The 17282-nt window shown below is 35.5% G+C and overlaps 2 protein-coding genes and 1 non-coding gene across 3 annotated transcripts; 1 reads left to right on the top strand and 2 right to left on the bottom strand.

Moving 5' to 3' along the window:
- The first annotated feature begins 10007 nt into the window (after nt 1-10007).
- LOC145133815 (laccase-4-like) lies at nt 10008-12289 on the top strand. Its single transcript, XM_079068775.1, has 4 exons — nt 10008-10153; nt 10248-10644; nt 10721-11767; nt 11897-12289. The coding sequence occupies exons 1-4, from the start codon at nt 10061-10063 to the stop codon at nt 12025-12027; spliced, it is 1668 nt and encodes a 555-aa protein (XP_078924901.1). The 5' UTR covers nt 10008-10060; the 3' UTR covers nt 12028-12289.
- Nucleotides 12290-12356: 67 nt separating this feature from the next.
- TRNAR-CCU (transfer RNA arginine (anticodon CCU)) lies at nt 12357-12429 on the bottom strand. Its single transcript has one exon. It is a non-coding gene; the product is annotated as a tRNA-Arg (tRNA).
- A 317-nt stretch (nt 12430-12746) lies between these two features.
- Nucleotides 12747-16848, bottom strand: LOC145129483 (coronatine-insensitive protein 1-like). Its single transcript, XM_079064223.1, has 3 exons — nt 16121-16848; nt 15165-15636; nt 12747-13827 (listed from the first exon to the last, which is right to left on the bottom strand). Exons 1-3 carry the CDS (start codon nt 16603-16605, stop codon nt 13009-13011), a joined length of 1776 nt encoding a protein of 591 aa, XP_078920349.1. The 5' UTR covers nt 16606-16848; the 3' UTR covers nt 12747-13008.
- Nucleotides 16849-17282: the final 434 nt, after the last annotated feature.

Raw genomic sequence — 17282 nt, 5'->3', positions numbered from 1 at the left:
CTTCAAAATGAGTTACAAAGGTTAACCTAGACTATTACGTCAATATTAATGCCTAGCCTAGAAACACGAGCGTTACAATTTCTATATGTCACTACTATGAAATTCACACATGCATTTATACTCGATTTTCACATCATTTTTCAGACTTTTTACAGAAAATATCGGATTTTCTGGGTTTTACAAACAATACAAAGACTTTCATTCAAACATGCTTATGAACTCACCAACATTATATATGTTGACCGTTTTCAAAATAACTTGTATTCTCAGGTAATCGTTAAGCAGAAGGACTTTCAAGTGTGTATGGATTTATTTTGTGTAACGTCACTCAACGTACTATTAATACTTTGGATTTATATAACCTATGACAATGTACTTGATGTGTACAATACCAACTGTAATATGTAATGTTTGGTGATGAATGTGTTATGTTTCATGTATATTCATTGTGATGATATTTCAATTGATAGTCACACGAGCCCTTGGACGTTTCCGCCGTCTGGTTCGGGGTTGTGACACAAACAGTATACTTCGTATACCAAACAGACCCTACCTCCGATATGATCCTACCTGGCTGTTCCTTACCTGATAGATCATGAAAGTAGACTTTGAGTTAATGATGAATCTAGACTAATAATTAGTCGTAATAAATATTATACTAAAACTTAGTGATAATAATACTACGTTTCGTCAAAGGAAAAGACAATTGTTAGAAGCGAAGTGCTGCCCGAATTTCGAGTCGTCACTTTAACAAGTGAGTGTATAGTTACTTTCATCTTACACATAGATATGAAGTATTTAATATTAATACATGCTATTTGTGCTTATTATCTATGTTCCTGATATCTATGTTAGATGAACGATTTATACATGTTTTATGTGATTTAAACTGTATATGTATTTTATACCCATAAATATATTGGGTAAAGATGGGTAGATGAATGATGAGAAATGAAAGATGACATAGATGATGAGAGGTGAAAGATGATGAGAAGTCTTGACTTTAATGATGATCCTGTCATCTAGCAGAGTATAGATGACAACCACAGACTATTCTAGATAGTCTAGTGGAACGCTAGCAGGCTTGCAACTTGTAGGTGTTTGTGAACGACGTGTTCACCAGATGTACTCTAAAAAACCCTGACAGCTATGGACTTAGTGCCTTACAAATGAACGTTAGCAGCCATGGATTTAGTGCCATATATATGAATATTAACAGCTATGGACTTAGTTCCTAATAGATAACATCGACAACTATGGACTTAGTGTCTGCTAGATAAACCCTGGCAACGATGGACCTCGTGTCCATTCCTTAGGACAACCCTTAGGAATGAATGAATGAAGAATAAATGATTCTTAGGGTAGATCCTTAAGAATAAAGAAGATAATGGGGATGAGAAGATGGGCTAATTGTTTCATGATTAAACATAATAATTATATTATTGTGGGTTGAAAACCCTATGTACTCACCAGGTTTCCCAACCCGACCCACTCAGTTTATTTGTATCACAGGTGTCGATACGAAGATACATTACACTGAGAGATTAGGATATGTAAATCACTAGTGTAAATTAATGTAAGGTATGTTTATGTTTATGTTTCTGTATTGACGATGAGATCCCAATGTTTTAATATAAACAAAATACATTTCTTCGGAAATGCTTTGATAATATCTTTATCATGTTTTCTGGGAACAAATTACACAATATTATTCTTTAAAATGAATACTATGATTTTTAAATAAACATAAATAAAATTTTAAAATGACCGTGAATTTTGGGATATCACACGTCGGGCCCTTGTCCTTAGTACCGGATGTACCTGAAACATAAACTGAAAACTGTAAGCACAAAGCTTAGTGAGTTCCCCAAAATACCACATAGCATACATAAATTTGCCATGGGTTACCCCCATGGTCTATTCCCTGAAATGTCATGGGCTACCCCCATTTTCTGACATCCAAGTGCCATGGGCTACCCATATGGTATTTCCTTGAAATTCTATGGGCTTCCCCATGGTCTGACATCCAAGTGACTTCCCTACTAAGCGTACGGGTCATGTGCTTCGAGTAGTACGGACCCATACTACCTTCCGCATCTAGCCGTATTTGTCTCAGAAGATCATCACAACAACCCTAACAACACACACTAGAATACACATACACCATATTCTCACTTTCTAGAGAAAGGCTAGACATTCCTCAACTGGTTGGCTTCTCGCACACAAACCCATTCATGAAACTTCCACCAACACTGCAACACTCGTGTATGTTAATCATACATAACATTGGATCCTATAGACAGTCGAATACTTGATTCTACCCTAAGCCCACAACCAGACGAGGAACAGGAAATAAGGCCAAATCAAACATTCTCAGACTATAAAATCTTATTTATGTACAATTTTGATGCATACACTAAGCAACTGCAATAATGATGTCAATTTAATATAAGGAAGAAACCCTAGGCTATCAGGCATCATATAATCAGGAAATTCTATCATGCAATTCCTGAAGATCCCTAGCCTATCACTAGCATGCTGTTATGTCATAACATAATATCAAATAACAGTGTGGTAATTTGGGTCTACTTACTAGCTCCGGCTGATCGTACACATTACATCCTTTCTTGATTATTATATTTTTTTAAAACAATTTTTGAAAACCATTTTTAAAACTTTTGCAGTTCCTTAGTTTGAGACTGGATTCACACAGATGTTCCTCCAATTCGCTCAAACCAAGGCTCTGATACCAACTTGTAACGTCACAAAAATCACAACAAATTTAAACTTTTCAAAACAACCCATTTGCTAAAAAGAAGTGTTTACATAACCATTATTTTCAAAACAGAGTCTCCCAAGATCAACAACATAAAATCCAGGATGTGTACTGTTAAACCTTCACCTTGCCACGGTCCTCTGAAGTACCTGAAACAAAACTAAAACTGTAAGCCAACGCTTAGTAAGTTTCCCCCAAAGTACCACCATATAAACATAACAAACAACAACATGCATACAGAGCCTTCACCGTGACTGGACCGCCTCACCGGGCCTTCAGCCTATCTGGACCGCTCTCTGGGCCTTCATCCTGACTGGTCTGCCTCACAAGCCTTCGTCTATCCAAACCACAATGGATATCTTGGCCTTTAGCAAAAAGCAAGACCGCCTCAACCCAATACACCATCACATATCAACATATATAACATATACCATAACAATCAATAGCTAGCATACACAGATAGTCATACATATCTCACAGATCACTGCAACATAGCAACATCCTATATACCAAGATACAAATCTAACAGATCACTATAGCACATCAACATACAGTAAACCAGAATATGAATACAATGGGCCGACCTTGGTGCCTTCGACTCGTAAGTACAATGAGGAAAAATCAACTCACAGTATGACGAATAGCTGATCAATACACTGTTCCCAAATACCAGCTCAACCCAAATCCTCCTGGAGGTTGCTAACAAGAAGATAACCTCAGATCTAAGATGATTCCAAGCTCCAAGCTCTTCTCACCTTCTCCTTCTTCAAGAACACTACCAAAGTACACCAATGGGCTCAAAATATACTTTTCTCACCTAGGGTTTGCTTGGGGTCAGTTTTCACAGAGGAAGGATGGTGAGGGAATGAGAAATGAGAGATAATGATGTTTATATATGGACCAAACCCTAAGAATCAGGGTTTTACACTTTCTCCACGTACGCCCCGCATACGAGGTGTACGCCCAACGTACTAGGGCGCGCCCTAGTACGCCTAGAGTACACAACGCACACTCAACGTACTAATCCTGGTCAGAATTACCATATTGCATTATGGGCCATTTTGTACTCTTTCTTATACTCAGGGACCAAAATGCAACATTCAATCATACTTAGGGTTACATTTGAAGATACCTCAACATCAGGATGTTACACTGGCGAAGGAAGGGTTTTCCATTTTGCTTCAATTTGAAGCTTCCACTGCAAACTCAAAAGTCTCCATTGACTTTATGGTGTTTATGGTAGATATTTTGGAAAATAAATATGTATAATTTATTTTGTGATGTAAATCCCGATTTCTCGATTCTCGTGCTATCATATGGTTTCCTAATTTATTTTTCTGAAAGTGCATGCTTATTGTTCCGGTCATGGTGATTCCAGAAACGCAGGCGAATTTAAATTCCAATATACCGAGCTCCGTGAATTAACGTTTAAAGTTTCACGATTAATTGTTCCGGATTCGACAGAATTTACGAATCTGATTTCGGTCGAGATTAAAAATGTGATAAAAATATAATAAAATAATATCATAATCTGAATTCAAAAACATGCTCAAAAACAGTTTATGATAAATAGTTTGTTTTGAATTAATATCCACGGAATCAGGAGAACATTATCTATTCAACAAAACCTGATAAATACTGATTTTTATAATTTTAAAGAAGCGTAACTTCTTCATACATCTTCGTTTTGGATGTTTTTTATATCCACAAAATCAGGAGAACATTATCTATTCAAATCCCTTATCCATAACTCTCAGATATACTTAATGCAAAAATTTATTTTTAGCGTCACCAATTGAATTAATATTTGGTGATTTTCGATTCGATCTTCAATGATAGATGGTTTGAGTAGTTTGAGATGTTCAAAAAGTAATTATGAATATAATATATTTAATATATATCATAAACATAAAATTACACACAATTGGTCCTTAATACATAGCGGTTCTCGGTGGTTTGACCGCCGAACTTTGACCAAATTTTACCAATTGTTACACGTATAAGGGTGGTCCGGTTCTGATGAAGGGAAGGTGATGTTCGGTGTTTCCTGAGATGGATGTGATGACGGTGGAAAGGGTGTTGTCGGTTGGTGCTTCGGTAGGTGTTGGTTGTGCTCCGTTTGTGGTGGTTCATGGAGATGACAGCCGTGGTTGGTGTTGGTTGTTTAACAGTGTTAGGGTGGTGATGTTGGTGGTGTAGAGGGTCGACTGGTGTAGGTTTCCCGCGATGGCATCGACTTGGATGAAGGAGGGTAGTGGCTCTCTATTTCCAGGTTCAAGATGGAGGTTTACAAAAAAAATTTGATTTTGTACGCTCTGTTATTGTATTTGTTGAAATCCATTTGTGAATTGGAAAGCAATATGATGAAATGCATATGATTTTGTCTTGTATTTATTAAAATCCATTTGTTGTCTTTTTTAGACAGACAGAACAACCATCCATGGTAATCCATTTCTATTTGCCAACCATCCATGGTAATCCATTTCTATTTGCATTTTGTGGTTGAATATGAATATAATTTTAGGTTTAATAAATTGGGGTTTTTTCTCATCCATGGTAATCCATTTGAATCTTATGGTTGAATATGACTATAACTTTAGGTTTAATGTAATGAGTTTTTTTTTTCTGTATGTTGGGCAGAAAAACATGGATTATATTTCAATTATTTTAGTTTTTTTTTTAAATCATTTTAGTGACGGATTTGCTGCAGAAAAGTCTGTCACATTGGAAATGCTGTAGGCAATCAGTAGTAAATAATCCGCAGGAAATCAGCAGGTAATATTTCTGGAGGGAATTTGTAGCGAATATTCTGTAGGTAATCTGTAGATAATAATTCCGTAGGTAATTTGTAGTAAAATTGGTTTCCTAGGTAATCCGTAGATAAAAGTAGCCGTAGGCAATCCATAGGGAAATTACTGATGGAAATTTCTATACGCAGACTGTAGGAAATTACGTAGGTAATTCGTCACAACCAATTACCCACGAGCTATATTCCTACGGAGTTGTTTCCGTAGGCAATCCGTATGTAACCCGTTTTACCTACAATTTACCTACGGAATCTGTTGTAGGTAAAGGGACAATTTTCTAATAGTAATCATTTATGTCACCACTGTCAAAAGATACCAAAATGACATGTTTGGAGGTTTGACAACAGAGTGTTGGACTTCGTTTCACAGTTCAAAGATCTTTAGAGCGATCAGTATGTGCATATAATTGCTCATTATAGTCGACGTGGACACGCCATAACGGCGTTGTAACGGGGGAACACCGCCCCCTGCTCATTGTTTCTCGTTACGAGGCATATTGTTGCCGTTACCACCGGATGAAACGCCTAAAATTTTGAACGTTAGGCTATTTTGACCGTTGACGACGGTCAATTGATTAAATAAAAAAAAATATTTTTTTTAATTATAAATACATTTCATTTTCATACATTTTATATACATTTCCATTCTTTCTTTCTATATTTTATAAAATCTACTTCTACTTCAACAACAAAAAATGGAGCAAAACCCAAACACCCTTCTACCAAACCAAAACTCAAACACACAACCACCACCTCCAACACAACCATCTGTTGAAACGCAAACGAGAGGGAGAGGGATTTAAAGCTATAGCAGTTGACATGGAAAATGAGGAAGCTCTACATTGGTGGACATCAGATGAAGAAAATGCTTTGGCGCAAGCGTGATGTGGTACTTCAAAATACAAATGTCGTGGAAATAGGATGAAGAAAGGTGCTTATTGGGAGGCGGTGTGCAAAAATTTTCACATTATATTGAAGAAAAAACCATATCGCAATACGGACATGCTTAGTAGCAAATGGATTCAAATTAGGAAGCGGTGTACAAAATTCAATGGTATTTACAACCGACTTAAGGTGCAACAATAAAGCAGAACCAACGGATTTGATTTGTTCAAAGCTGCAAAAGAACAATATCGGGTCGAGATGGGACATATGTTTGAGTTCGAGAAAGCGTGGGAGCTGGTGCGATTTGATCCAATGTGGAATAAAACTCATATATCGTAGTAAAATGTTATGTATTAGGTTTAATTAATGTTGTCTTTTAATGTTGTTTTTATTGTAATCTTAATTTGAGTTTTTAAAAATTATGTCTTTTTTTTTGTTTTTTTAATATTATGTTTTATAAAAATATATTTTATTTAGATATTTTGTTTTATCTAAAATATATTATTTTTAACAACAAAAATAAATTCGGAAAAAAATAAAAAATAAATAATAAAATAGAAAAAAATTGGTGTTATAACATGCTTTTAACATGGTGACCATTTTCTCACTTGGTGTTATAACACCATTGGTGATGTGACATTTAAGGTGACATCAAAAATGGTGTTATAACTAGTTGTCCACACCCAATGCTCATACAATGAAGTATGTATTATCTAAACTTAACAACACGAGTCCGAAATGTGGAAATTCGGAAAACATTGTCATTCTAGAAAATCTCTAAAAATCAAGACTAAGGCCCCGTTTGATAGACATCTTTTCAGGTCCAAACAGATCTTTCTGGCTGAATGGACCGGAAACACTGTTTGATATGCACAAAAAATGAGTCTTTCCTGGTAAGATATGTCTTTCCCAGAAAGCTCCAAAATCATATCTTTCTGACTGAATAGGCTGGAAAGACAATTATGCCCCAAACCCCACCTCTTTTTTCTTGGATTATTAATTTTTTTTAAATAATTTTTTAAATTTCCTTTTTATTGGATTATTACTTTTTATTGCATTATTATATATTAATAAATTTTGGTTTTAATATATAATATTTACGTATTAATTAATATTATTTTATTGTATTATTAATTTCTTTTAAATAATTCTTTTTTATTTCCTTTTTATGGATTAATTCTTTTTATTGGATTATTATATATTAATAAATATTATTTATAAATATATAATATTTATATATTAATAAATATTAGTTTATTAAATTATTAATTTCTTTTAGTTATTTTTTTAATTCATTTTTATTAGATTAATTCCTTTTTTTTTGGACACCACCACCATTATCCTAATATATTTTTAAAAAATTCATCCATCCCACCACTATCGGACATAAACCGGATCAAGAATCACATGTTGAGTTATAAAAAAAAATTGTAGAAAGAATAACAACGTAACGTCAACTTGAAAAAAAAAACTAAAAACAGCTTAATCGACATTTTATTTGGATTTTTAATTGATTATTGTGTAATTTTGATTTTGTATGACAATTTGTATGTTTTTATAATTATTCAGCAATTTCATCAATCGCAGTATAGAACAACATGTAATATTATCATTTTCATCATTCAGGATAGTCAATCAGATGTACGATCAAACAACATTGTTTCTTTCACAGTTAGAAAACTTTCTCATATAGTATTTTCTCAAACAACATTTTCCCGGACAACAACTATCAAATGGGACCTAAGTTTAGATATTATGTCATCTTGGGTTGGTTATTTTTGTGATTATCCTTAAGAAAATATATGGATATTATCTAAAATTAATTGACATTGCCTAAGAATTATCCTAACTAATCCTTGAAATTATCAAACAATGACATCTTTTCTTATATTTCAAGAAACATTCCAAGAAAGCTTACACTAAGTTATAGGTTGTTTGGTAGAATCTAGGAATACTATAGATGCAAACTCTTTATCGATTAAGAAATGTTAATATTATCTAAAAATTCAACAAGCTTCACCACATATGGTATGTACTTCTTTTGGTTCTACAATATGATTATCAATGAATTTAAATTATCTAATTAACCAATTCTGTATGAGATCTTATCATAATTATCTGACATATATGCCAGGAAAATAGGCTCGGAGACCCATGGCGAGGCTCAGTCGGAGGCATAGTTGATGCACCTATAGAAAAAGTATGGCCCATAGTGTCGCAAACTAAACGGCTGCCTGAATGGATGCCAATGGTCGAAACATGCACTCACCTACAAGGAGTCGAGGGTACTCCTGGATACGTTCGGTTAGTCTCGGGCTTCATGTTTCCACAAGAGGATGGAGATCGATCATGGATCAAGGAACGACTAATTTCGATGGACCCGTTGTTGCATAGCTACGTGTATAGAATGGAGGCTAGCAATGTGGGCTTGGACGGATCCGTAAATTCACTCAAACTAATAGATTATGGGGATGGTTCAACCTTGGCTCATTGGTCCTTCGAGATAAGTCCCATTGAAGGGGCATGTGAAGAAAGTCTGATAGATTATCTTGGATTTTTGTATAAATCTTGTATTAACAAGATCGTAGGTGCTATAGAAGCATCCTCAACAAAGAATTGAGTTTCAAGATGTGTATTTTTTGTACTTATAAGTAACGTATATTAAAACAATATCTGTTGAATTCGAAACCAATTTGTTTTGTTATAACATACACTAAAAAGACCATGAATCTCGACCTTAAAAGTGATCAGGTACTAGTATGGGTGAAAGCTTTTTAAAGGCAAGAGTACGAAGACGAGTGGAGATGGTTTTTTCGAAATTATATAAAGGAACGAACAATATCATTTTTTTCATTAACACCAAATGGAAAGTTGGATGCATGACGTAATTAAAGTGGTTCCATTTGATCGACATTGTCTTTCCTTTTCATTAATTTATATGCCTAATAACAATCGACACAAGTTTATTCTATTGGAAGCAATTATCTTGATCCAGAAGGTCAAAATCTATGGCGTCAAACGAACAAGATGAAGAATACCCATCAATAATAATCATGAAAATCATGTCGCATCTTATAGCTAAATTAACAACCAATTCAATAACATCCAAACATAATTCCAGCATCCGTGGCCACTTACCCTTCTGGATTTCTGCTGTTGAAAGCCATCTCTCATCTCAAAACTCAACACTAACATCCAAACACCACCACCACCATGATCACCTATCGTCCACCCACCACAGGTCGCTGTCGCGGCATACCCTTCACCTGTCAAATTAAACAATAAACTATATAATTATGAGATGCATGGACTAAGAATTTTGATCCAATTAAGGTGGGAAGTATGTTTTAATAATAGTTTTATTTCAATATCTGTCGGCTCTTGGGCAAATGAAAATGCAAAAATAAAATTCCAAATGGTGCTTATATAATTTTGATCAAATGACGTCCTCCATCTGTACTTTTTGCTCACCTAACTTCGTAAAACGACATTACATCACTTAATTTCATTGACATCCTGTATAAAGCCTCCTACGATCGACTCCACAAAGAAACTAGAAAAAGATCGAGCCGAAGCTCGAGTTAGAAAAAAAAATGGCGAGTTGGGTTCGGTCAGTGTTGGTGGTTCTAGCCATGGTCTTGTTTCCGACCACAGTTCAGTCTAAGGTTTGGCATTATAAGTTCAATGTAAGCCCGTTTCCTGTTTCTGATTTCCGGATCCTTAATTGGTGCACCAAGTAAGTCCCTGTTTAATTCTGATAGGTTTGGTACTAAATTGCAGGTTGTGATGAAGAACATGACTAGGTTGTGTGAAAGTAAACCCATCGTTACTATAAACGGAAAGTTTCCAGGGCCAACTTTATACGCTAGGGAAGACGACAGAGTGATCGTTCGAGTTGTGAACAAGGTGCCACACAACATCACTATACATTGGCATGGAGTCCGGCAACTACGAACAGGGTGGTCCGATGGGCCGGCGTATATAACACAGTGTCCGATACAAACAAACCAAAGCTATCTCTACAAGTTTAATGTCACCGGACAAAGGGGTACGCTTCTTTGGCATGCACATATCACATGGCTAAGAGCCACTGTACACGGTGCTATCGTCATTTTACCTAAACACGGCGTTCCTTACCCTTTCCCTAAGCCCGATCATGAAAAAATCATCGTGCTAGGTAAGAGCTGGACCTAATTCTACATCTTGAGCGATTTTGAAAACTAAAAGCGATGGTTTTTATTGGTTTTTGGTAGGAGAATGGTGGAAATCCGATGCCGATGATGTTATGAACCAGTGGGTTCAAACTGGTATGCCTCCTAATGTATCGGATGCACACACCATCAACGGCTATCCGGGGCCAACTCCTGGTTGTAGTTCTTCAGGATTCACGTTGCATGTTGAAGCTGGAAAGACATACTTGTTACGTATAATCAACGCTGCATTGAATGAAGATGTGTTTTTCAAGATCGCGAAGCATGAATTTACAGTTGTTGAAGTTGACGCCTGTTACGTGAAGCCATTCAAAACGGATACCATATACACCGCTCCAGGTCAAACCACAAACGTCCTTTTGACCGCCGATCAAAAATCCGGCAAGTACTTGATGGCCATCACCCCTTTCATGGACACCATTGTGGCGGTTGACAACCAAACTGCTATAGCCACCGTACGCTACAAAACCACCAAACCCTACACACCGCTTACCCTCACCACCCTTCCGGCGACAAACGCTACTCCGGCCACCAACTCCTTCATCGAGTCTCTTAGAAGTCTGAATTCCCCAAAATACCCTGCTCTTGTCCCTTTGAAAATCGACCACTCTTTACTGTTTGTTGTTGGTGTTGGAGTCAACCCGTGTTCCACTTGTGTTAATGGAAGCAGAGTTGTGGCGGGCATCAATAATGTTACATTTGTGATGCCGGACACAGCTCTCCTTCAAGCACATTACTTTAACACAAGTGGGGTTTTCACCGATGATTTTCCTGGAAATCCGATGACACCTTATAACTATACTGGCAGTGGGCCCACGAATATACAAACGACTAATGGTACAAAAGTTTACAGGTTAGCGTATAATTCTACTGTTCAAGTTGTGATTCAAGGTAATGGGGTTATAGCACCCGAAAGCCATCCGATACATCTTCATGGTTTCAACTTTTTCGTGGTGGCAAAGGGATTAGGGAACTATGATCCGGTGAATGATCCAAAGAAATTCAATTTGGTCGATCCCATTGAGAGAAACACCCTCACCGTACCTACAGCCGGATGGATTGTTATAAGATTTAGGGCTGATAATCCAGGTAAAAATCAAAACTTAAAAACTTACAATTCTGAGATGATACTTTAAGACATGCATTTTAGGTGTTATTTTTTTAATATTAATTGAGGTATATGGTAGATGTAAATTACGGTTTTACCCTTCATTTTAGGTGTGTGGTTTTTGCATTGTCATCTGGAAGTGCACACGACATGGGGGCTTAAGATGGCGTTTTTGGTGGATAATGGTAATGGGCCAAATGAGTCGATTATCCCGCCACCAAAGGATCTTCCGACATGTTAGGAAATTGTATTTCCTTGAGAAACTGTGACAATTCATGAGATTCTGAATATAAAATTCATTCAAGTGTAGAGTGTGAGGTCTTGATACAAACAATTTGGCACGTGAAAGTGAAAGGAGAATAAAGATGAAACTGATAATTTTTGTGATTTTAGTGGTTTAGTTGTTGATTCCATGTTGTGGAAACTTGTTTTGGTGTGTGAGAATTGCTTTCTAGGTGTTTGTTGTTGATTTGAGGAAATCATCATGTAATTTATTTAATTTTTATACGGGGTTAAAGTTAAATAAAAAATTTCTGAAGAAAAAAAAAAGATAGCAGCAAATTACAAAAACGCGCCAGGTAGGGGTCGAACCTACGACTTTCTGCTTAGGAAACAGACGCTCTATCCACTGAGCTACAAGCGCCTTATTGTTTTCCTTATCATATAAAGACAATTAATTGATTTTCCAATTCTAACACTACTTTTTTTTTTTTTTTTAGCTTCCATCTTCAAAAGAATAACACATCATCGTATTCTTTACACTAATTAGTATTTACAATGCGTTATAACTTTACAATCCTTATATGCACATATTCAAATCCCAAATGATCAAACCATAATTTCATAATACCATCCTCATTCTCTCTCATCAACTTCTCACACAACATGTAAATGTAACCATCTCTTTTCCAATTCTAACACTACTATTTTTTCGGCGTCCATCTTCAAAAGAAACAAGAATTAACTAATTTGGGATCATATATTCATATTCATGGCAAAGAACAAGATATGGCCACAAAGTATTTACACATCGTGTTATTCTTTACACTATTTATTTACAATGCCTAAATAACTTTACACTCCTTATATGCCCACATATTCAATACCAAATGACCAAAATCATAACAACCCATAATTTGATAATACCATCCTCATTCTCTCTCATCAACTTCTCACACAACATAAAACAAAACGAATATATCAAATACCCAAATCGATCATATCATCTTCTTCCATTAATCTTCCTTCTATACACATCTCTAAATGGGATAACAGAAGGAGGGCAATCTGTTCTTGATCCAGCAAAAGAATAATACGCAAGAACATGAGCAGGATGTTCCACCACTTTATCTTCACCACAATTCACCCTTCTAGAAGGAATTATCTCAATATTCCAAAAAGGTCTCGCCATAGCCAAAAAATCACACCCATTCTGCGACCCTCTATACCCTTGAACCCAAAGATACCTAAGCGACCTCAACTCCAAAACAGCATTCGCAAGTGCATGTTCACTAAAACAACACCCTCGCACTTCAAGCTTCTGTAAACTAGGGCACCCTTTCGAAAACCCTAAAAGCCCTTTATCAGATTCACCAACATACCCTAACAACATCCATCGAACATGTTGACTGTATTGACCGATGTAACTCAAACCCTTGTCAGTCAACCCTCCTTGCCTGAGATAAAGAGCGAATCTTTTGAGTTTACGGCATCCGCTAAGTAGAGATCGGACACCCTTGTCGAGGGGTAAATCGGTAATTACGTCTTCTCCGTCGAGCAAGACGAGACGGAAGTCGGAGAGGTTTGTTAAGTGGAGGCCCATGGATTCGAGGGCGGCGTTTGTGATGTCGGAGACGTAAACGGCGATGTATTCGAGGAGTAGACAGCCTTTGGCTATGGCTGTTAAGCCTCTTTGCGATACGACGCCTTCTTCGTATTCCATTTCTTGTTCATCTGCCCCTCGTTCCACTCTTAATCGTTTTAGTTTTTTGCAAGAGTTTGCGAGAACTTCAAGTCCCCTGTCTCCAATCACTGTTCTTGTCTGTTTATCAAGATAAAACACGAGTTAAATACATCTCATGAGTCATTGATAAAATTAAAACATTTTCTCTTTATGTTGTTGATTTTAGTCCACGAGATTGCTTTATTTTGTGTTTTTATTGAGAAGGGTATTTTAAATACATAACAAAATAGTCAAATTTTACAAATTTTCATGGAAAGGTAGGTCTCTTCAGGACAAGTCACAAAACAAAGAACCAAAGAAAACTAATGTTATTGAAGCTATTGCTTTTTATTGTGCTTTTGTTGAAGGTATGTTGTTTAAATACATGGCAAAATAGTTGATTTTATTGAAAAAGTTACAGTTTTTATCATCATGTATATATGAAGTTGGGGCGTTTAACGACAAAATCAAAGACGAAAAGACCTTTTTTTTTCAATTTCATCGTTACCAAGAAACTGAAGTTATTGATTTTTGATATGTGACATTTTTAGTATATTCTAGAACTAGTTTATAACCTGTGAGAAACATATTACAAAATTAATTAAACTTTCATTCATAATGAAGATTCATAATTATTAATAACTTATTTTAAATAAATTATGAATTAAAAGATATATCAAAATTTTAAAGGTATTATAACTTCAAATTTAAATTTAATTAGAAAAAATAAATTTGAAATTGAAGTGATTTGTCTAATATATCTCTATGACATATTACATAATATTAATAAGGAGTTGTATTAGAGTGACACATGGCAAAAAAAAATTAAAACTATTTTTTTATTAGAATATGGAGATAACTTCTATTTTTTGTTTCTATCAATTCAAGATAAATGTTAAAATTGAAAGATCCATTTTTTTTACTGTTATAAATGTCAAAATTAAGAAAATATTAATAGAGTAGAAAAATGGATAAAGAAAAAGATAAAATGATATTCAATTTCTCTTCTAGATTATATTAAAATTTAAAACACCAAGCATCAATTTTGGTCCACAAGATTGCTTTATTTTGTGTTTTTGTTACTTAAGAAGTGTATTCTACATACACGACAAAATAAATAGTCAATTTTACTAATTTGCTTGAAAAAGTTACGATCTGTATACAACTTTTAATGTTGGGTCCTTTCAAAAGAAAACATCCCAATTCATCGACAATTCAACACCAAGAAAGTTATGATATCGATTTTAGTCCACAAAGTATCGATTTTGTGTTTTTGTCGAAGGGTTTTTTTAAATACATGACAAAGTAGTCAGCTTTACTAATTTTCTTGAAAAAGTTACCATCTTTGTCGTGACTCTGAAGTTGGGTCTTTTCAAGAAAAATAAAAATCAAACACGAAAACGAAAAGGAAAAGGAAAAGGATTTTAGTTTTTTACCTCAAGAACTTCAAGATTGGGACAACGTTGGAGCAAGAGACAATGATCCTCTGTGTCAAGAAGAGCATAAAGGAGATCAAGTTTCTTGAGCCTTGATGCAAAGGGAAACACAATTGGCATTTCAGAACTACTCATGTAATTTAGACCCAAACGACATAATCTTGGAGGGTATGCCACGTCACCATACCCTCCTGCTTGATCATTAAAGCAACCCCCACCAAACTCTTGTAGTGAAACAGCTGCCCGAAAGAAGCCAACAAGATCCAAGATCTCACAATCCCCAATTTTGACTGAAACTAGAGACTTGCATTTTGTAGCTATGAGTTCAAGATCTTTAAAATTTACTTGTGAAAGATCTGTCATGTAAAAGTTTAATGTCTCAAGCATTGTGTTGTTCAAAGCAAGCTCATGTAGCCACTCTCCATCTTTTTCTGTTACTTGGCTCTCTTCAAGAAACAAGGTTTTCAAGTTCCTGCAATAATTTCAGGGGTATTTTAGACATTTGACAAACACTCTTAAGCTTACTCTATATGTTTTGTCGAATGCTGTGGTTTTGATGGATGACAGAAGTATTAATATATAGCAAATCAATATTTTGTTTTTGAAGGGCAAGTTTTCTAATTACAAGCATCACAATTGAATAGCAAGTACTCAAAACTTCAACTAACTTGATGTTGACATTAAATGCAATAACAAGTTAACAACTGCTACACAAAGAAAGTTCCTAATAATCCAAATGAAATTGTTAAAAAACAACATATCAGAAGACAAATACACAATAATCATGACATGGGCTTGTGCAAATGATCCACATATACATAATAAAAACATCTAGTATTTGAAAAGATAATGATCAGATTAAGCAGATTAGGGGAGAAAAAAGAAGATGAAATCGCATGATAAGATTGAAATTGAAATTATTATGCAAAAGAGCCAAAGTTTCAACAATAAGATACCTGCAAGAACGTGAAATATGCAACAATCCATCGGTGGAAAAGCCAGAGCACTTATCAAGCTTAAGAACCTGAAGAACATGGCCACGAGCTCTTGCGAGTACCTCAAGATCGTCATCTGTCACAATCATCCGTCTAAAGTGCACAGCCTTTAAGCATCTGAAAGATCTCGCAAATTCCTCAACCCATGGCGTCACAAACCCACCCCAATCCTCCGGGATCAAGTTATACATGGCGGCGCGTGGCTTCCCTTTTAACTTCAACGATTCCAGATACGGGAACCTCCGCCATAGCTGCTCCGGCGTCGACGAGTAACACAACGCTATTGTAACGTGCTTCCGAGTCTGTGCATCTAACTCGTACCATCTCCGGCACACCAAGGAGACTGATTGCCGATCACGGGAGTCGTGTATGTAAGGAATCACGCATTCGAAAACGACATCCGACATGCCGTGAATCCTGTGGAAGTTGTAACTCCGATCTTCCATGATTAGATTCGAAACACACAGTGATGAAGCTTCGTTTACCTCAAGATTTTCAACTACATGATTGAATTAAAATAAAACAAGTTGATGAATGAGATGTGATAGTCGATATTCATGGAGAAAATAAAGAAATATCGGTTTAAAAAATAAAAATTGGGGAGATTGAGATCCACGAATGATAAACTAGAGAGATAGTTGGAGTGAGTGTGGGTGATGGAGGTGTTAAATGTTAATTGGGGAGAGACAAGTGGTTAGAGAGAGAAACCTTTTTTACTCTTTTGCCAAAAACTAAAGTGGATAGAGAGAGAAACTTTTTTTTTTCACAGACAACTATCCATCTTTAAAAAAGGTTAATGTTGTTTGTAGATAAGAATTTGAAATATTTATTTTTGCTTATTATTAAAAAGGTTAATGTGTTATTTATTTTTTATTTTTTTGAAAAGCTGAATATCAATAAATAAATAAAGTTAGAAAGTACAAACTAGAAAGGAAAACACGGTAAAACAGAAAATAAGGATTATAGCCAAAGAATACATTTTAAAATAGTATCCCGAATGTTATGATTCCTAGTGCGTAGGGTAGGCAGTGTTAAACCTTAAATGTTATGGTTAATGGCGGATCATGACGTTGGTTAAAGTGTGATTTAAGACGTCAATTATATATATATATATATATATATA

Source organism: Lactuca virosa, chromosome 8 (assembly GCF_052849685.1).
Source record: "Lactuca virosa cultivar CGN04683 chromosome 8, Lactuca_virosa_CGN04683_v6, whole genome shotgun sequence".
Classification (NCBI taxonomy): domain Eukaryota; kingdom Viridiplantae; phylum Streptophyta; class Magnoliopsida; order Asterales; family Asteraceae; genus Lactuca; species Lactuca virosa.
Note: the sequence above shows the minus strand (reverse complement) of the source record. Positions and strands in the feature narration are given on the sequence as shown.

Coding starts and splice junctions, on each gene's coding strand:
- LOC145133815 (XM_079068775.1), top strand. CDS start 10,061: ATGGCGAGTTGGGTTCGGTCAGTGTTGGTGGTTCTAGCCATGGTCTTG. Junction 10,154..10,247: donor TTTGGCATTATAAGTTCAAT/GTAAGCCCGTTT, acceptor ACTAAATTGCAG/GTTGTGATGAAGAACATGAC. Junction 11,768..11,896: donor ATTTAGGGCTGATAATCCAG/GTAAAAATCAAA, acceptor CCTTCATTTTAG/GTGTGTGGTTTTTGCATTGT.
- LOC145129483 (XM_079064223.1), bottom strand. CDS start 16,605: ATGGAAGATCGGAGTTACAACTTCCACAGGATTCACGGCATGTCGGAT. Junction 15,637..16,120: donor CATATTTCACGTTCTTGCAG/GTATCTTATTGT, acceptor AAATTATTGCAG/GAACTTGAAAACCTTGTTTC. Junction 13,828..15,164: donor CCAATCTTGAAGTTCTTGAG/GTAAAAAACTAA, acceptor CTTGATAAACAG/ACAAGAACAGTGATTGGAGA.